This window comes from Dasypus novemcinctus, chromosome 12 (assembly GCF_030445035.2).
Source record: "Dasypus novemcinctus isolate mDasNov1 chromosome 12, mDasNov1.1.hap2, whole genome shotgun sequence".
Classification (NCBI taxonomy): Eukaryota; Metazoa; Chordata; class Mammalia; order Cingulata; family Dasypodidae; genus Dasypus; species Dasypus novemcinctus.
In genome coordinates, this window is record NC_080684.1 from 51,537,592 (window position 1) to 51,558,824 (window position 21,233).

Genomic DNA, 21,233 nt, shown 5'->3' on the forward strand with positions numbered 1-21,233 from the left:
TAGGGAGGAGTGATAGTGAGGTTTAGGAAAAGTGACTGGGGGCAGGGAATTAGCCTGCCACTGGCTAAAATGGGATTTGAGAGCTGGAAAGGAATCTTGGAGGTGGTTTAGTCTAACCCCTTATTTTACGGCTGAGGAGGTAAGTATAGAGACAGGAGTTGTCCAGTGTCACAGTTGTACTAGAGAAGTTAAAATCAATGGTTTCTAAAGGTCCTGATAGCCAAATGTCAAAGAACTTGTTTGACTTTTACTTTTTTGTTTTTGAAAAGGCTGTGTTAATAGTAACATGTATATATCATATTAATTTTAAATGTAAATATTGTATATTAAATAACTTTTAATCAATTTTTTGGACTTTTGAGTTTGTTTAAATAGATTATCTGAATCAACAGTGCTGCCAGAAATCTCATAAGGAAACTATTATTTTAAAGTAAATGAGAAATTCTTCATTTCCTCCCCTACTATTTCTAGGTTAAGTCAGCAAACAAAACATGTTATTTTGAAGTATGATTAAACTCCTGATGCTGCAGCAGAGGTTAAGATTATTAATGGCTAGATCTAGGTAAGTTTGATGTTTAATCACCAAGTTCACAAATTACACTTTTTATACAATTTAACAATTTTTCTGAAATGTACCATTTGCCTACTGATTTGTCATCCCTACCCTGCAAGAATAAAGGCAAATGGCTTTAATTAAACTGACATTGTTTTTTGATGTAAAATATTCACAAAATTGTTGCAATATTGTTCCTCCCAAACAGAAGCTTCCTTTTGTCCTTGTATGTATCTTAGGTACTTTCATAAACACTATTTGTGTTTTTGCTGAGTTATAAACTTGGAGGAGTGTGTGCTGGCATGATCAAATGGTTTTATCATCAAGTATTTATAATTTTAGCACATATTATTAGGTCTCCTATAACTCAGGTGTGGTTTCCAATTATTATTATGGTCAGAAATGTGAATATCTAGTATCTAGCCATTCCCCTTGCTTAGGAGTTTGTGGTTCAGGAGGAGACATCAGGTGTGGAAAGGAAACTCCACATTTTAAAGTCTCCCTGAGTTGGAAGATTAACTACAACTGTCATTCCAAATGTTTATGTAAAGCCCATTTTTCAACTTTATTGAGATCTCCTGTTCCTTTTTGTTTCCATTTTCTCCTATTCTGTCAGCTTTCTTCTTTCTTTGCGTCTTTCCTGACCAGATCTTATGATCCATCACTTCAGACTCCTCTGTTGCCAACATCCTCTAATTTTCTTATCCTCCTATCCTCTGACACTGGGTCTATTCAGCTGCACTGCTGAGCACAGCCGGAAAAACAACATAGTCTTAATCTGTAGCCCGCTCTGAGCTCTGTAAACTGCACTACCTACCTAGCAATCCTGTTAACTTTTCTTGGGTATCTCCTCAGTGAATAATCTTATTCTCCTCAAATTCCTCATTTTGTAAATATCATCTTCTGTTTTACAAAGGAAGTTTAGGATCACGGATGTTATCTACTTCAGCTTCTCTACTGTGTTCCACCAATTCTTTTTTTTTTTTTTAAGATTTACTTGTTTATTTACCCCCCCCCCCCCCAGTTGTCTGTTCTCTGTGTCCATTTGCTGCATCTTTCTTCTTTGTCCGCTTCTGTTGTTGTCAGCAGCATGGGAATCTGTGTTTCTTTTTGCTGCGTCATCTTGTTATGTTGGCTCTCCATGTGTGCAGCTCCATTCCTGGGCAGGCTGCACTTTCCTTCATGCTGGGCGACTCTCTTTACGGGGCACACTCCTTGTGCATGGGGCACCCCTGCATGGCATGGCACTTCTTGCGCGCATGAACCCCTGCGCATGGGCCAGCTCCACACGGGTTAAGGAGGCCCGGGGTTTGAACTGCGGACCTCCCATGTGGTAGACAGACGCCCTAACCACTGGGTCAAGTCCACTTCCAATTTTCTTCCCTCTTTCCTCAGAGGACAGGATCCTCCTCTTTACAGACTCCATCTGGGCCCTGGACCTTATCTTTCTAGTCTCCCTTTCTGTCTTGATAAAACAGTTTCTTTGTTTCTCCATTTTAACCTCTCCTAACCTACTGATTACAAGCCTGTGTAAATTCATGTCATCTTAAAACAGTAACTCAGGCAACATATTTTCTCTTTTGAATGTATAACAGTCCATACCCTAACGTTCTACTCTTTCCTTTCTCAGCCTGCTTCTTTTGAAAGAACAGTTTCTTTTCTTTGGGAGGTACTTCATCTTCCAGTTACTTACTATTGTTTTGCTTCTGTCTCTATCCTGCTATTGTAGATGATACCCTCCTTGGTGCCTCTTTTCTTAGTTTGTTCTGTTCCCTCTTACTTCTAATTCTCTTCTTTTGTTTTTATTTCTCCTTCACTGGCTTCTCTCTAGTCCCACACTGAAACACATTTGTATTCCGTAGAGTTTCAACTCCAGATGGCTCTTTTTTTTTCCTTAGGTTTACAGAAATTTATTAGACTCCAGATGAGCTCATAGAAATTAAAATTCAGACTGTTTACTCTTGTATTGTGAGTATCCATCCAGCTGTCTTCCAAATATTAAGAGCTGCATGGTGGGCTGTCATGAAAATCCTTGAAGCCTTCAGGTAAATGAAGTCTACCTGTGCTCTCCACAAAGGTGAATTCCTAATACTTGTGCTTTCTAAACTGTCCTGTCCATTGCTGCCAAGTTTGCCTCTAGACCCAAGCAAGCTGTAAGTGGATAAACATGGATATAAAATGTATACCATAGACCAAATACAAAACTTGCCAAGACAGGTCAGACTCAGGTCCACCCTTCTAACTTCAGGCTAAATTAATACCTATTTGCTCATGCCTAGGCTTGAAGAAGGCTTGTTTAGGACCTCAGCAGTTGCTCATCCAACTTTGGCATGTAACTGTCCAAAATATTTCAGGAAAAGCCACATTCCGTTCATGCCTAGAGGCATCCCTTCTTGGAAGACACTCCCAGCCTGGAAAGCTCCAGATGGCTCTTTATACTATCTTTGAATAGTGTCATCTTCTTTTTTCTTTTTTTAACTTTTGATTTTGATATACTTTCAAAATTATAGAACAGTTTCAAAATAATACAAACCTTATTCAGAGAACTCCAGCATACCTCTACCCTTCCCACCTCCCCCCAATCCCTGTACCTAGATCCACTAATTTTAACATTTGCCACATTCCTTCCCCCTCCCTCCTTTTTTTTCTTTAAGATTTATTTATTCCCCACCACCACCCCTTCCCCTCCTCTCACCCTTCTGTTTTTGCTGTCTGTGTTGTCTTCTTTTCTCATTTTCTCTCCTCTAGGATTCACCAGGATTCCATCCTAGGGACCTCTGATGGGGAGAGAGGTTCCCTGTCAATTGCACCACCTCAGTTTCTGGTTTCTGGTGTGCTTCACCTTGACTGTCCCCTTGTTTCTCTTTCAATGCATCATCATCTTGGTCTGTGACCTACTTGCGCGGGGCGCTGGTTCATCATGTAGGCACTCGTGCGGGACTCATGCAGGTACTGGCTCACCACGCGGGCACTCGCATGGGCATCGGCTTGCTGTGCAGGCACACTTTCTCTTCTTCTTTTTCAACAGGACGCCCCAGGGATCAAACCCAGATCCTCCCATATGGAAGCTCTATCACCTGAACCACATCCACTTCCCCCTCCCTCCCTTTTATTAATCCATTTTCTGAACATGTGAGGATAGTTTGTATAAATTATGCTCCAACACCTAATACTGTTAAGAGCATTTCCTAAAAGCAAAAAATATTCACTTATGTAACCACCTTAAGTGCAGTTATCGATTTCAAGCAATTTAACATGGATATAAAGCTTACAGCTTTTTTCATGCATCCAAATAATATCCGGTTGAGCTTTTCTTCTCCCTTGGCTAGATCCCATCCAAGATCATGAATTGCAATTAATTGTCATTGTCTCTTTAATTGCTTTTTCTTTTTCCCACCTTCTTTCCTTCTTCCCACCTTCTTTTTCTTTCTTTTGTGGGAACAAAAATACAACATAAACTCTCAACCACTCTCAGCTTACCAGTGAGATTAATTACATTCACAATATTTCAGTATCCTTAGCACCTTCCATTACTAAAACTTTACCTTCTCTCCAAATAGAAACCCTATACCCATTATGTTTTAAATCCCCATTCCCTCTGCACCCCTCCCCTGGCAACTTGTACTACCTCTGCCTCTATGAGCACTCAAAATACTCTGATATTTTCTTTTTAATCATCATGGGGCTTAAATTTAACCTCCAATATCTATAACATTCTCACTTGCTTTGATACCAACTTAATTTAGTAATACACAAACTATGTACCTGTGTAATTCCATCCCCACCTTTATATTGTTCTTTTTAAAAATTTCATGTTTATATATTGAGTCCCAAACCACTGATTTATCATTATATTTAATGCATTCGCCTTTTAGATCCTGAGGAAGTGAAAAGTGGAGCATTAACCAAAAATACAATATTACTGGTATTATTATTTACCCATGTTGTTACCCTCCCTTGGATCTTTATTTCTTCATATGGCTTCAATCTGTTATTTACTGTCCTTTCATTTCAACCTGCAGAATTCTCTTTTAGCATCTCTTGTAGGGTTGTTCTAGTGGTGACACAGTCCCTCAACTTTTGTTTTTCTGGGAATGTCTTACTATCTCTCATTTTTGAAAGATTGTTTTACCAGATACAATTTTTGGTGGCAAATTTTTGCTTTCAGTACTTTAAATATGTCATCCTATGACCTTCTTTATTCCCTGGTTTCTGATGAGAAATCAGTCCTTAATTTTGTGAAGGCTCCCTTGTATGAGATACTTTGCTTCTTTCCTGTGACTTTCAGAATTCTCTGTCTTTGGCATTCAACAGTTTGATTATCATACGTTCTGGCATGACTTTGTTTGAGGTTATCCTGTTTGGAGTTTGTTGAGTCTCTTGGGTGTGTTTACTCATGTCTTTCATTAAATTTGGGAAGTTTTCAGCTATTATTTCTTTGAATATTTTCCTGCCCCTTTCTGTGTTTCTTTTCCTTCTGATGTCCCACATGTTCCTTAGGTTCTCTTCACTTTTATTTATTCTCTCCTGTTTCTGCTCCTCAGAATTATTTCAATTGTCTTATCTTCACATTCTCTGGTTCTTCTGTAGTCTCCAACCTGTTATTGAACCCCTTTGTGGACTTTTGACTTTCCATCTCTCTATTGATACTCTCTGTGTGTTCATCTATGATTTTCCTGATTTCCTTTCATTCTTTATATCTGTTTTCCTTTAAGTCTTTGAGCATATTTAGGATCATTAAAAAAAAAAATCTTTGGTTGTTCTGTCCCAGATCTGGTCCTCCTCATTGATGGTTTCTAATACTTTAATCTTTTCCTTTGCTTGGGTCATCACTTCCTGTTTCTTTGTATATGTTTGTTTTAGTGTGTTATTGCTAGAATTTAGACTCGGAGGCATCTGTTTCCTAGGGTTATATATTATGACAGAGCTTTCCTTGAATGCCAAGACCTAACAAAAATTTTTTTTAAAAGAAGAAAAAGGAATGAAAAAGAAAACGGCTTTCTCAGTCTTTGCAAATTGACCTACATGAGTGCTTTCCTTCAGAGCTTATCCATACAGTTTAGAGAATAGCTCTAAGCCAAAGGGTAAGGGCCTCCCTGATCCTTTCTGCATATGCATCTAGTCTGGAGCATGTGTGTGTGGTTCTAGGAATTTCCCTGTTAACACAGTTCCAAATGTCCCCTTTTCTCTAGGAAATGGCTTCCTCAGAGTCCTGGGCACTGCACTTACATCCTACAGCCAGCAGTCCCTTGCCCCAGGTGGCATTACTTGACTACTCCCTGCGCACTGTTCTGTAAGAGAATTCCATGAGCTGCCTTCTACATGCAGTACAAGTACTGGGTTGGTGAGCCCCTCAGGTGACCACCAGACAAATTGGGCCAGACTTACGGGCTCCCGGAATGTGCCTGGGGGTTACTCCACTCCCTCAGAAACTGGGCGAGGGACCCATCGAGGGAGTGAGGAGTGGGGGAGGGAGTAGCCAGGATGCCAGGAGATCCTGTCGCTTTTAAGTAGCCTTATTTGGCATTCACCCTGTTACTTTAGTCCTTTAACTGTTTTCTCTGGAGGTTGAGAAAGATGTGTTTTCCAGCTTTTGTAGTATTCAAAGCTTCTATGGTAGGGTGGAGCCCTGAAGCATCTCACTCTGCCATCTTTAATGCGGTGTGACCAGTATCTTCTATTTTTTAACTTTAAATAATGCGTGTGTTTTCAGTTTTACCTTCTTCCTCAAATCCATACTCATGTATTTAACTCTTTACTGTATATTTCCATTTGGTTGTTCTCTGGGATCTAAATTTACCATCTCTGAAACTGAACTAATCACTATCACTTCCACTTGAAGACTACCCATTCTTCCTATCTCAGGCAATGGAACCAGAACCCTTTATCTGTCAAGCTAGAAACCTACCTCTTCCTTCCTGCTTACCTAGCCAGCTACTAAGTGCCACTAGTTTTTCCTTCTAAGTAGTTCTTTTAAGTTATCATTTTTCTTTGCTCCTACTATATTGCTGGTCTGTTTTTAGGTTTTTATCATATTTTGTTTCCCTTTTATCCTTTTTAAATATCTTTTTTCATATTTCATTTTTTAATAGTCCCTGTTTCCCCTTCTCTGAGCTAAAGTTTATCCTGTAGACTGATGTACTTAAAATGCAGATCTCTATGTCACTTTCTTGCTTAAAATACTTCAGTGGCTTTCCGTCATTCACAGGCATACAGCTCAGAGATCTTGCAGGTTTCATTCCAGACATCTTTAGCTTGTTGTTCAGAATCCTTTATGATTTGCCCCCATTTGTATTACCTGTCTATCATGTCCTGTTCTCCAGCCTATCTTGTCCTCCAGCTATATGAACACCTCACTTTCTTTCAAATGAACTGTGACCTTTCATAACCTTTGTCTTTGCATTTAGGCTTTTCCTATCTAAGTGCCTTTTTCTGGTTTGTTTTTTGTTTGTTTGTTTGCCTAGCACTATTTCTGCTCATTTTTTAAGTCCCAGTTCAAATTGTGCTTCCTGCCCTGCCTAATCTAGAAAGTTAATTTGCTCCCTTTCCTCTGCTCATATTTCTAATATAAGGTCTATTATATGATCCATTTATATGTCTGTCTCTACCTTTAGACTTGTGGCTTTTCAAAAATACAGACTGTCTTATTCTTTGCACTGTGATTCTTAGCCACCTTATTAGTTAGTACAAAATACCAAATACCAAGAGAGTTAATTAGCTTTAATATTTAATTATCATTTTTCTTGGTTTATACACTAGGATACTTTTTCATTTTCTCAATACTCATACCAGATATTCTTCACCTTTATTTAGTACAGTTTATTCAGTTAACAAGAGCTCAGAGCACTTCTGTGTGCTAGGCATTGTATTAGGTGCTGAGAATGCAAAAATGAATAAGCTACATCCCTACAGTGAAAGCAGAAGATAGGTAAGCAAACAATCTATCATAGTTTCTGCTATGCAAACAGTGTGATAGGTGATATGATTCTGGGGAGCCTAGGGTGCTTTGGGGGATGCATAAAGAAGTATAACTTGTTCTCTTCAGTGGAGTCAGGAAAGACTTCCTGGAGCCTACTGCACTGTGAGTTGAATCTTAGGAAGCAGCATGAAAAAGAAGTGAGAAAACAAGATACTCTGGGGTAACTGCGGGTTGTTCTATCTGACTGGACTAAGGGTAGGGCTTGAGGCCTAGAGAAGGGAGAGTGTAGACCAGAACTGTAGATTGTGACAAGTTCTGAATTTTATCCTGAAGGTAGTGAAGAGCCTCTGGAGCAGCCTAGGCAAATTTCAATCTGATTATGTTCTTAATGTTTTTTATGCTTCCTGCTTCCTCCCCCTTTTTCAAAGGTCACATTCATTCTCTTTCTTTCTCTTGTTTGTAAGTGATGTTTTAAATTTTTCTTTTGGTCTTTTATTCTGAGTGTTCTTGAACACTTACTATCATCTATAACCTCTTATAGCTAACCTGTAGGAAAGAAGGATTAGAGAGATATGCTATATCAGTTTTGCCAATATTCTGTGTTTTAGGTTACTGATTGAATTTTTGAGTAATCTCTCTTCTAATGCACTATTCCAAATTTGTTTTTGTGTCTCATTTACCACTGAACCTCCTGTCTTGTGGTATATATAAAGGATACTACCATGTGTGACAAGAATTGAAATGCTTGCCAAGATAGTCTAGCATTCAAACTTCAGCAGTTTTTTTTTTTCCAAGAGCAGCACGAAATTCCTGATAAACTATAAAGGATTAATTCCATTATTTCCATAGTTGACTATTTAAATGGTATTATATATGGGGCCTTAAATTGGTGGTTTTATAAAGATATTTTTGGAATAGGCAGACCTTTGCAAATTAAACTTGGGACTTGTGTGAAGTCTACTTCACAAACTTTATCCTCATTGTAACTAAACAAAATTCACTAGCTAGTTGTGTGAAATCTAGCACAAGCCATATACCTTCTTGGACTTTATTCTCCTTGTCAGAATATTACAGAGCTTGTGTTAAATGATTTCTAAGGTCTTTTCCTTTTTTATGATTTTTGAAATCCTATATCTAATCATTTTTCCCAAATTATTTTTTCATGTAGAGCTCACATGGTCTTCTGAAGAAGCCATGGGTAGCTGTTGTAGCTGTCCAGATAAAGACACTGTCCCAGATAACCATCGGAACAAGTTTAAGGTCAGTAAAACTGGTTGATTTACATCTCTCACTGCCTACTTGGATGTTTACTTAGTATATCTTAGCTCCTTACTTTTATCTCCAGACATTTTCATTTCCCTTTTTTCCCCACTCTGCCTTTTTTTTTGTTTTTTTCTTTTCTTTTTAATTCCACTCTGCCTTTGATGGCAGCATTTTCTACTAACAGTGCGAAATACTCTGACTTTTCTCTTGGTCAGAGTTCTGGCAATATTGCTTTAAAACACCATTTTATGGGTGCCTTTTCAGCCCTGTCATCCCCTTCTAGTCTAAACCCTGATCACTTCATGTCTGGATGATCTCTTCACTGGACTTTACCTCCAGTCAGCCCTATAATCCATCCTGCAGTTGCCATCAAATTAATTTCCTCTTTCATTTGCTAACCTGTTTACTAAAACTTCTGTAGTATTCTGTTAACTGTAAGCTAAATACTTTTTTTTTTTTTTTTTACTCATCCACAGATACTTTATTTCTGTCATTATCTACCTTCGGTCTGCTATAATTTATAACCTCTGGATCAGACAAACCTAGGTGTAAGTCACAGCCCTCTTACTTCATAGCTTTGTGACCTTAGGCAGGTTACTTTATCACTAAGCCTTAATTCCATTTTTGTACAATGGAGAAAATAGTTTTACCTGCAGTCTAGGATTGCTGGGAGGATTAAGGTGAAATACATGTAAAGCACTTACTTGACTCAATTCCAGGCATATAGTAAATTTTCCATAAACGTTATTTATTCTTAGTCTTAGGATGTTTTCCAAAGTTCAGCAGGGCAAGACCTATGCATAGACTCCGTACCAATCTTATTTTGGTTTTTTTGAAACAGACCTTCTTTGTTTCTGCTTTAGCATTGTGTCTTCATGATGTGTTCTACAACACCTTACCCATCAGAATTAAGTATTGCCTACCTAAATTTATCTATACTTGAGGCCCAGCTAAAGTTCCTTGCCTTCTGTAGCCTCTGATGAACTAATTTTTCAATTGATGTTTTGTGGTATTGACTTTCTGTGTTTGTGTATCTGTCTCCCCAGTGGGAATGTAAATTTCTTGAAGATAAAAACTACCTCTTATACTGTTACATAGTCCATGCACTACCACACATTGGTTGATGAATGAACTAACAAAATGAGCAAATAACTGAACCAATGAACAACTATGCATTTTCTTAACAAATTAGTGTATGATTGTGGCATGGAAGAATTATGTTAGCACTAATTAAACTTTCTTTTTTAGGTTATTAATGTGGATGATGATGGGAATGAGTTAGGTTCTGGCATAATGGAACTTACAGACACAGAACTGATTTTATACACTCGTAAACGTGACTCGGTAAAATGGCACTACCTCTGCCTGCGACGCTATGGCTATGATTCAAATCTCTTTTCTTTTGAAAGTGGTCGAAGGTGCCAAACTGGACAAGGTAGGTAGAGCCTTTATATGTTTTCTCCAAACATTTATAAACATATTTGAAATAATGTCTTAAAATAAAAAGATATAGTAAACTACTCATTTATTTATCAAACATTTATTAAGCACATTTTCTACATCAGGAATTTTGACTTCTGTTAACTTTGAGACTTTCAGTAAATGATTAGTTCTCGTAAATTGACTGTATGTCTTTATTGTCACAACTTGTTGGGAAAAGAATCTAAACTTTGGGATCAAAACAGATCTAGTTTGATTCTTTGCCACTTACTACCTGAATGGCGTTGGGCAAATTATGTGGCCTCTGTTGAGCTTCAAATTTCTTCTCTGTAAAAGAAGAAAGGGTATACCTATCTTACAAATTATTGTATTAATTAAACAAGACAGCTATTGCAGAAAACCATTAAACCTTGATAATGCTAAGTTGGGCTCCCCCTGCTGTTAAAAAGCAGAGTAGATGTGCAAATTTTGTTTTAGTCTGCTTTGTTTTGGGTGATTTCCCTTAAACAAATGAAAATTATTCTGTGAGCTTTCTTTTGAGCATTACATTTTGAAATAAGGGAATATCATTAATTTATCAGACATTTATTTAAAATGCTTTCTTGCTGTTGGTAAACAGCATGCTTACTTTACTGTGTTGTTCTTTGACAGATGCTCCTTTAGCCTTTTGAAGACTTAATAACCATTTTCCCCTTCTCGGTTATATATCTGTAGGAATTTTTGCCTTTAAGTGTGCTCGTGCAGAAGAATTATTTAACATGTTGCAAGAGATAATGCAAAATAATAGTATAAATGTGGTAGAAGAGCCAGTTGTAGAAAGGAATAATCATCAGACAGAATTGGAAGTTCCCAGAACACCTAGAACACCTACAAGTAAGTACCCGTTTTCACTCTTCTTAATTTGAATAGCAGGCATTTATAAGCTATATAGATATTTAATCTTTAACACACCAGAAACCACCATTGGCTAACTTAAGTATAATGGTGTCAGTTTTTGAAAATCGTTAGCTATCATTGTTAATATTTTTAATATTTTAAAATATGAAAACATTATGTTCTATGTTATCTAAGATATGAACAGAAAATTAGAGCCGGGACAATTTATACCCTGATTTCTACTTGTGTCAGAAATACCTTTCTTAATCTTAACCTCAGTGCAGATTTGATTCTCATTCATTTTTATTCTCTCTCCCTTCCCCCAATATCTTGCCTTTCTCCTTAAACCAATAAACAAAAACTCCTCAGCTCCAGGTTTTGCTGCTCAGAACTTACCTAATGGATATCCCCGATATCCCTCATTTGGAGATGCTTCATCCCATCCTTCAAGCAGACATCCATCTGTGGGAAGCACACGCCTGCCTTCAGTAGGTGAAGACTCTACACATCCTTTGCTTGTGGCTGAGGAACAAGTAAGTATTACTGTGTAACTGATGATTGTATGTATGTGTTCCTATGATAATAGTTGAAGTTTTATTCAGTTTGAATTTCAACATTCATCGTTTGTAAATTACATTTGTAGTGAAGAATCAGAGGAAATAGTATATACATTTGCTGGCATATGCCAAAGTACAAATATTCAGGGAAATGTCGCATCACAGTAGTTCTTGGGATCATAGTAGAGGCTCATCTATAGATAAACATAAATGATGTTGGCAGTTTATAAAGAAAGACATAACTAATGGTCAGTTTCCATTATAATAACCTTCAATGGATTAAGAATCTATGCTGCTTTTTTTTTCTTATTTTGCCCCAACATTTCATTATGAAAAATGTCACACGATTCAAAGTCGACAGAATTTTACAATGAACACGCATATCCCCTCCAACCAGATTCTTTCATTCACACTTTACTATACATGTGTCATTATGTATGTTTCCATCCAACCATGCATCGTACCCATCAGCCCATATGATGCTTTTCAAAGTAAATTGCAGAAATCAGTACACATCCCTCTAAATAATTCAGCACAGCTCAAATTTACATGCAATGAAACAAAAAATCTTAAGGGTAGCTTTGCTAAGTTTTGACAAATGCAGACACCTGTTGTAACCCAAATAACTATCAAGATGTAGAACTTTATCACCACCCCTGGGAAGTTTTTTTTTAAGTTAATAGCTCACAAAGAACATTACCATAAAAAACATAAGAGGTTCCCATATACTCCATTCCCCAGCCCCCCACCCCATCATTTTTATAAATTGTATTTTTTTGAAGATATATACGTTACACACAAAAAATGTTAAATTGAAAAATATAAGAGATTCCCATAAACTCCCTACCCCCCCACCCCACTTCTCCCACACCAACAACCTCCTCCATCATTGTGGCACACTCATCACACTCAGTGAACACATTTTGGAGCACTGCTGTAGTTGATAGTTTACCTTGAGGGCAGGGAGAGGGAAGAAGAGATGTGATGTGGGGGCATTTTTGGGACTTTGAGTTGTCCTAAATGATATTGCAGGGTCAGATGCTAGACTTAATATGTCCTGCCATAACCTACAGAATGTACTGGGAGAGAGTGTGAACTACAGGGTAAACTATGCTGCTTTTTATTTTTCAGTCTTTATAATTAGTGGATTATTAGAAAGGTAGAGATGTTGTTATGGAGCTATTAGTGTTCTGTTTTTCATTTGAGACATGAAGTATATGGTTGAACATTATCTCTGTTAATTATATTTTTTGTAAACCATGTGGTCATTTATCATTAAGAGTTTGTGTATGGTTTTTTTGTGTGTGTGTTCTTTGCATAGTAAATATGAATTCTTACCTGTTTTATTTGCTCTAATTATACTTTCCCAGGTTTGTATTTTATTGAGTTTTTAAAATTTTAGGTGTCAACTTCCAAAAAAATTTTATGTTGTCCCCTGAAAAATACTGTGCAAACTTGTGATAATTTTTCATACGAGGTGGTATTTATATTTATGCATTTGCAGAACTCTTACTAAATCTAGTAGTGTTTATTTATGCAGTCTTATCATCTGCTAGTAGTGACCCATTAAGTTAGGAAGATATACCTAAGTTTCCATCCTCCTGCTTTTTCATTAGTGAAAAACAGGTGCAAAAGCTTTTGAAGTAAGAATACATTTTGAGAGAAAATTAATAAAATTAATCGATGTGGTCAAGTAATGTTTTATTTCATTTTGTTGTTTTTTTTTTAAGCAAGTTACTGATTCACTTTCCTGTTTACTCTTAGGTACATACCTATGTCAACACTACTGGTGTGCAGGAAGAACGGAAAAATCAAACAAGTGTGCATGTCCCATTGGAGGCAAGGGTTTCTAATGCTGAAAGCAACACACCAAAAGAAGAACCAAGTAGCATTGAGGACAGGGACCCTCAGATTCTTCTTGAGCCAGAAGGAGTCAAATTTGTTTTAGGACCAACCCCTGTTCAAAAGCAATTAATGGAAAAAGAGAAACTGGAGCAACTTGGAAGAGATCAAGTTAGTGGAAGTGGTGCAAATAACACAGAATGGGACACTGGATATGACAGTGATGAACGAAGAGATGTACCCTCTGTTAATAAACTGCTGTATGAAAATATAAATGGGCTATCTATCCCTAGTGCCTCAGGGGTCAGGAGAGGTCGTCTGACATCCACCAGTACCTCAGAATCCCAGAATATCAACAACTCGGCTCAGAGGAGAACTGCATTATTAAACTATGAAAATTTACCATCTTTGCCTCCTGTTTGGGAAGCCCGCAAGCTAAGTAGGGACGAAGATGACAATTTAGGACCAAAGACCCCATCTCTAAATGGCTACCATAATAATCTAGATCCAATGCATAACTATGTAAATACAGAGAATGTAACAGTGCCAGCAAGTGCTCACAAAATAGAATATTCAAGGCGTCGGGACTGTACACCAACAGTCTTTAACTTTGATATCAGACGCCCAAGTTTAGAACACAGGCAGCTCAATTACATACAGGTTGACTTGGAAGGTGGCAGTGATTCTGACAACCCTCAGACTCCAAAAACGCCTACTACTCCCCTTCCACAAACCCCTACCAGGCGCACAGAGCTGTATGCTGTGATAGACATCGAGAGGACTGCTGCTATGTCAAATTTGCAAAAAGCACTGCCGCGAGATGATGGTACATCTAGGAAAACTAGACACAATAGTACTGATCTGCCCATGTGAGCCTGGGAAGGATTACATTATTTGCACCTTTGTGAAGTTTTTAAAAATGAAGATACAAGTGCTTCATTTTCATTTCTAAACACTCCTTTTGTAGACTGATAACATTTTTTTTCTGAGTATTTTATGTGCATCTTTAAAGGGAATTAATGTAGAGCAGGTACTCATTAAAGAACACTAATTTCATTAAATATTACTCATTGTACAGCAGCATTCCCATTTTCACAGTGCCTATTTAAAATGAGAGTTGAAGTGAGTGACATGCTGATTGGTTTTTATCAATATTCTGAACTTAAGCCTATCATTCATGTCTAAGTTATGGTCAGCATTTAAATATTTTATGAAGCCTCTTGATAATGTGCATTGTTAACAGATAACTAGGCTTTGAAAGTAATATTTGTAGATTCTACTATTCACGGTACGTGACCTCCAGCATGTAACATGGGGAATCCTTTATTTCATTAGTTAAAGGCTTTTTGACTTGAGCCAAAACATATGTAAAGGAAATTGTACCGCTCCTTTTTTTTTTAAAGATTTATTTTTTATTTATTTCTCTCCCCTTCCCCCCCCCCCAGTTGTCTGCTCTCTCTGTCCATTTGCTATGTGTTCTTCTGTGACCGCTTTTCTCCTTAGCAGCAGCACCGGGAATCTGTGTTTCTTTTTGTTGCGTCATCTTGTTGTGTCAGCTCTCTGCATGTGCGGCACCATTCTTGGGCAGGCTGCACTTTCTTTCGCGCTGGGCGGCTCTCCTTACAGGGCACACTCCTTGTGCATGGGGCTCCCCTACCCGGGGCACACCCCTGCGTGGCAGGGCACTCCTTGTGCGCATCAGCACTGCATGGGCCGGCTCCACACGGGTCGAGGAGGCCTGGGGTTTGAACCGCGGACCTCCCATGTGGTAGGCGGATGCCCTAGCCATTGGGCCAAGTCTACTTCCCCACACCTCCTTATATACCAGGCAGCTCTTTGCCTTCAGCATTACTAGAGAGAGTATTATGTTTGTGAATATGGTTTGCTGTTGGTATTTAAAAGGCAGGAAGGAGACAATATTTTCTGTTTGCTCATCTCATGATGTCATTTGAAGGGCATGTCCAAATATCTTGATCAGAATCTCAATAGGCTCAAGAATCAGTCTCAGGTCATACTTTACCCCAAAACATTTGAAAATCTGAAGCATGATTTCTTGAAAATTTCTCTCCTATAGATTATTAACATTGCCATTGTTTTCTGGAGGTATTTGTGCCATTAGGTTCCCATTTAGCGTCATTTTTTTCCCTTTGGTGTTGGGGTTGTCTTATTTTGTTGCTTAATGTCTTTTTGGATTTTAAAATGTTTAAATTTGTATATAGTTTTAAGATAGGATTTTATGTTCATTGTTTGGTTTGCATTTTTGTCAAATTATGGTTTTGAAGGTTCATTTGGAACTTACTGTTATTCTATAACAGGGTTGCCCTTGTCCAGTATTTATTTATATGCTGTTTACTTTTCAAGTTGATAAAAACATTCTCTCAATTTTAAATTTCACTGTGTTCATAGGTGATCTTTAGCAGCTGAGAAAAAAAGGAAGATACTTTTAACATGCAGAGTTCCCTAAAGGTACTGTGTTTTCTCTATGGGCACTCTCCCCAGCACTTTAGCAGTGATTCACTCAGTTACATGGCTGCAGTTATACTCTGCCCACTGTAGTGTTCTTCAGCTCTGCTCTCCATTCATTCATAGCTGGATCTTTAATTATTCTTAGACTTCAATAGAATGTTCATATTGTTACAAGCATAGCTGGTACAGTGTCAGTCTTGTAGCAATGAGGTTGTGTCATAATTTAGAATTTAGAATGAATTCAAGTTTATATAGAATGAAGAAAGTCCTTATGTTAAATACTTGGAATATCAAAAATGTTCCAATTTCTCAAATATTAGACAATACAAGAGAAGGTAGGGTGGAGAGGAAAGTTAGATCACCTTACATAATAGTTTACTGTTTTCTCTAAATATAAGGAACTTTTAGATTAATGCTCTGGATCTACCAGATACATCTAAGGTTAATTTAGCAAGTATAAGTTTCAGCCAAATAGCAACCAACCTATTAAATAAATACCTAATTATAGGACATTGAATGGATTAGTAAAACAATAGAGTGGGACCATTATAAAGAAAAATTATTAAAGGTATCTATCATTTTTAGTGCCATTGGTTTATGTGTGTAGCAGAATTTTCTTCTTTTCTTTCATTTATTTCCTGTGTACTTGGTGCTTACCTAAAGTGTTTGCTGTGCTCTAAAAAAAAAAAGAGAGAGAGAGAGACCAGTGGTATAAGTGTGCAGTTTCCCTAATATAGTTTGTGGTTTTAATATATTTTTCCAGTTATACTTTCTTCTGAGTAGATTGCTAACTGTGCCAAATTTATGTGATGGCTTTTGTAATGTGGAATAAGAATTATGGAAAGAATGCAGATGGTTTTCTCTGAGAACAAGCAGTTAACACAGAATACTAACCAACCTCCAAATGAAAGGGCTGACTTATTTATTCATTTTGGGGGTTGGGTACTTTCTTTTTTTCCCCTCATCCTTCTCATTTTTTCCTCCAGTTTCTAATTATTTTTTATAATTTTTAGATAACTCCATTATAATCATTACAGTTTATGCTTTAAATACTATGTGCTTTAAAAATGAAAATGGGACCAATTTGTCTGCTATGATTTGATTTTAGGTACTGTGCGAGTTATTAGGAAGATGTATACAACTGGTATTGATTTCTAGATGCCTTCAGGAAATCATCTTTGTTCCTATTTAATAAAAAGTAATTTAGAACAATGCTTGTCCTTTGTAGTAGTCTAGTACTGGACATTAATTTCTTTCTTGAAAGAATGTACCTATTACTAGGTGCATTTTTAGAATTGAAATTTTTTTTTTTGATTTATTTTTTATTTATTTCTCTCCCCCCCCACCCCCGCCCCCCGCAGTTGTCTGCTCTATCCATTCGCTGTGTGTTCTTCTGTGACCGCTTCTATCCTTATCGGCGGCACTGGGAATCTGTGTTTCTTTTTGTTGCGTCATCTTGTGTCAGCTCTCCGTGTGTGTGGCACCATTCTTGGGCAGGCTGTACTTTCTCTCGCTCTGGGCAGCTCTCCTTACAGGGCACACTGCTTGTGCGTGGGGCTCCCCTATGCGGGGGACACCCCTGCATGGCACAGTGTTCCTCTAGCGCATCAGTGCTGTGCATGTGCCAGCTCCACATGGGTCGAGGAGCCCCGGGGTTTGAATTGCGGACCTCCCATGTGGTAGGTGAACGCCCTATCCATTGGGCCAAATCCGCTTCCCTAGAATTGAATATTTCATTGGCATAGAATTGTGGCCATATGTCTCAGATTTTCTTAGACAGGCCTAATTTTAGATATTCTATTCTTTTGACAAACCGTGTGATCCCACTTTTTGGCTTTGGAAATATAGTCATTGTCCATATATTTTTTCTCAAATAGAATCCTGTTTTATCCATGTAGATCATAACAGCCTTTATCCCAGACCAAGGTTGGAAGCTGATACAGGTATTATGTGTATTTTTTCTTAGTGTGATTTATTTCCCAGTTTCATCTTCCTTTCAAAATAAAAATATGGTGCCTTCCCTCCCTCGGAAGATTGGCAAATAGTTCCTTTTATTTACTGCTGCTGTGGAGTGATGAGATATGCACTTTACTCTAAAAGATTCAGCAAAAAAAAAAAGAAAAAAGAAAAAAAAAAAAAAGCTTTTCACTTCCTTGTATACCCAGAATAGAGACTAGATCACATGTGGGACTTAGGAAAATTTGCCAAGCAATCTTTGTTTTTATAGATATTGATGTTGTAAGAGTAAGTCAAGCTAACGTTTGTGTATACCCTCCTGCCCCACCTCCCAAAAAACTAACATCTATGGCACAGCATATAAAAATGTACCTCAATAATGTTCTATTAAAAATGGGACAGGGGCCTTATGTTTTCATAATTTCCCAACATTGTGCCACCATAATTTTGCCTCAAGGTAAAGGTTTGGACAAGCTGAAAAGTACTTCCCCAAACCCCCTGTGCTGTCCATCCTAACCCATAATGCCCTAGTGTTTTGTGCAAGATGTAGTATGTGTGTGTATCTCCTTGGAATAGACATATCATCAGAGACATTATACAGAAGTAACTGATGTATTGCCATCTCCTTCATATCTCTAATATATGAGATATATGGTACTAATTAGCTTTCCTTGATGTTTGCCAAATTTTAATAAAGGCATTGGTACAAATTTACAGAATGTATAGAAAATGTTTTTGGCTTGAAAATTAACAAATATCTTATGACATACCACAATATACTCTGCCCAAACTAGCACCTTGTCTATCCTTCCTGTTCTTTACATCCCTATTTCTCATCCCTACTTCCTCATTTTTGGAGGGTTTAACACAATTCTTTTGTAGCATCATTATAATTCAGTTCTATGACAATTGGACAATTATAGCATGGACTGGTATTAATAGTACAGTAGTCACCAGTGTGCCACATTTGCATTAGTAAATGCAAAATACACATTTTATAAAGGACAAACTTTGTGTTATGTTTTTATTTTCATTACATTGTATAATATTGTAAGATTATTGTATGTCCTAATTTGCATTATAAATGTTTTTTCCTACGTAAAGGCATAAATATAGCAACTTTGTATAAAGGTAGCTTATTAGATTTTTAATTTTTTTCTTTTATAAAAGTGTCTAACAGTGGGACTACCATTGCCAAATTGTATATGGGATATGAATTTTACCCCCTATGGTTAATTTCTTTTATGAACATTCCATATTTCTCTAATAAAAGATTTAAGTGATACTGTACTATGCATAAATTGTTTTTTCAATGCTGTTTCATATCAGCATTTAAAATTTTTGGTTTGCTTTTTTAATATTGGCAAAACTCACCACTGTTAATTAAAGTAAAATCTTGTTGTATGTATAACAACATTGTTTACCCTCTATCCCTACACAATTTTTGTTCTTTGTTTCTCCCTATCAGTGCCAAGTTCGTACATTTTGTAGCATGGCAATAAAATATAATTTTTACACTGAGGCCAAGTGTGGCTTTTTGGATGGGAGGATTGCCCTCTAGATCTTTGCATATATCTCTTTTTGCCATATAAGCTCTGTCTCCGGCATAAGCAGTTATGTCATATGTGATGTAAACATGCTTTTAAGAACAAGTGTGAATACGCTTTTAAGCTTAATTTTTGTCATAACAAATAGGAACTAATTATTTTATCTTTGTAAAAATCAGAGCTCTTGAAGTACAATCAAACCTTTATTAACTGGAGTATTTAAAGAATAAGCTAATATTTGAATTTAGTTAAAAAAGGGCTAAACAATACATTTTTAAAATCCTTACTGTTGAATGTTAGTATACTTTAATGCCCTAAAAATTATAATATGTACAATACAGTTTAATCTTAGATGATTTAGGGTCTTGCAATGCCTTACTTTTGTCATTCTGGTATCAATTTCCATAATGAGGTACCCAAGTTGATAAAGCGAGCTGCACTAACTATGCACTAACTTTAAGCATTCGTGAAAACCTGCTTTGTTGAATAAAATTTGATCAGGGTTCTTAACGGTTACTTTCCCTTTATTGCTGAAAGTAGATTGCAATGAAACTCCAATAAAAATTTAGTTGGATACCTATTTAAAGTTTTACCATATTTATATTTCTCGCATTTCTTGAAACTTTATGATAGAGATTTTATTTCTTAGTTTATCACCACCTCAGTTTTTGAAGTGAATATATAATGAGTTAGGATTATATCTTTTACAGAATGAAACAAAATAGTATTTGACAGCCTCTCTCATGATTTTATCAGTGTGGTCATTCAAATGAGCAGTTCTTGGCTCTGGGACTCCCAATGTGTTTTTAGTCACTGAAAGACACTGGAAGCCTAGCTGGGTACAGGTCAAGATGGAGATAATTTAAACAATGAAGGGGACAGTGGAGTCCAGAAATGATTGGGTGCTTACTGTGTACCAGATATTATGGAACATATATGTATCAGTTAAGATGTGGTAGCAGAGACTGCATCTTGAAAAACTTGGGCATTTGTTCTCAGGAATTAAAAACTTCTTTGGATTATTTTTGTATTGTTCTTTGGGCTCCTTTGAGGACAGTAGCTACTGGACATGATCTTTTTATGTAACAAATGAACAGGGCCTATACTAATAATAAAGATATCAGTACTTGTCCTCAAAAGAATTTCTAGTGGGGACACACACCTACACACATGCCCTGAGAGAAGTGAATTCTAAGCATTCATTGTATTTAATGAGTTAACTTCTCTCTGTTGCATCTAGAATGGTATTAGCAATATATACCTTAGGAGAATTGAGAAAAGTCACTCGAATTCTTAATATAAATTATGTGATAAAGGCACACATAAAGGAAGGCCATCTAACTCAGCTGGGAGTGGGTATTTTCAAGGAAAGCTTCTTGGAGAAGGTAATCCCTGAGGTGTTTTGAAGAAAGCCACCTTAGGTTAGAAAAGGAGGGGAGAAGATGTCTTAGGGAGAAGGAACAGCACATGCAATGGCAGAGTGACATAGAAAGATTCATTGTCTCAGTTCAGGAGACTAGAAATCTGAATCAAGGTGTTGGCAGGACCACACTCTCCCTTACGACTCCAGGAAAGGATGCTCCATGTCTCTCCTGGCCTCTGGTGGTTTGCCAACAGTACTTGGTCTTCATTCTCTCCCTCAGTCATCATATGGGTGACCTTTCCATTATATGGCTGTCCTCTGTGAATTTCCTCTTATTAAAACACCAGTCATACTGGATTAAAGATTCATCCCACTCCAGTGTGGTCTCATTTTGAGTTGCCTGGTTCCATCTGTAATGACTGTATTTCCAAATGAGATCATGCTCTGAGGT

The 21,233-nt window shown here is 37.2% G+C and overlaps 1 protein-coding gene across 4 annotated transcripts in view; it reads left to right on the plus strand.

The window, feature by feature from the left end:
• Positions 1-19,394, plus strand: part of FRS2 (fibroblast growth factor receptor substrate 2) — a 124,153-nt gene extending 104,759 nt beyond the window's left edge. Inside the window, exons 4-10 of one of the 4 annotated variants that reach the window (XM_071218940.1) lie at positions 472-562; positions 2,452-2,598; positions 8,641-8,732; positions 9,984-10,170; positions 10,890-11,048; positions 11,421-11,584; positions 13,373-19,394. In XM_071218940.1, the coding sequence (XP_071075041.1) occupies positions 8,667-8,732; positions 9,984-10,170; positions 10,890-11,048; positions 11,421-11,584; positions 13,373-14,323 (1,527 nt within the window). In that variant the 5' untranslated portion in view covers positions 472-562; positions 2,452-2,598; positions 8,641-8,666 and the 3' untranslated portion in view covers positions 14,324-19,394. Of the gene's footprint in view, positions 1-471; positions 563-2,451; positions 2,599-2,953; positions 8,733-9,216; positions 9,284-9,983; positions 10,171-10,889; positions 11,049-11,420; positions 11,585-13,372 lie in introns of those variants that run through there. The other 3 variants (XM_004483854.5, XM_012521738.4, XM_071218941.1) reach the window with 3 other exon arrangements.
• The last annotated feature ends 1,839 nt before the right edge of the window (positions 19,395-21,233 follow it).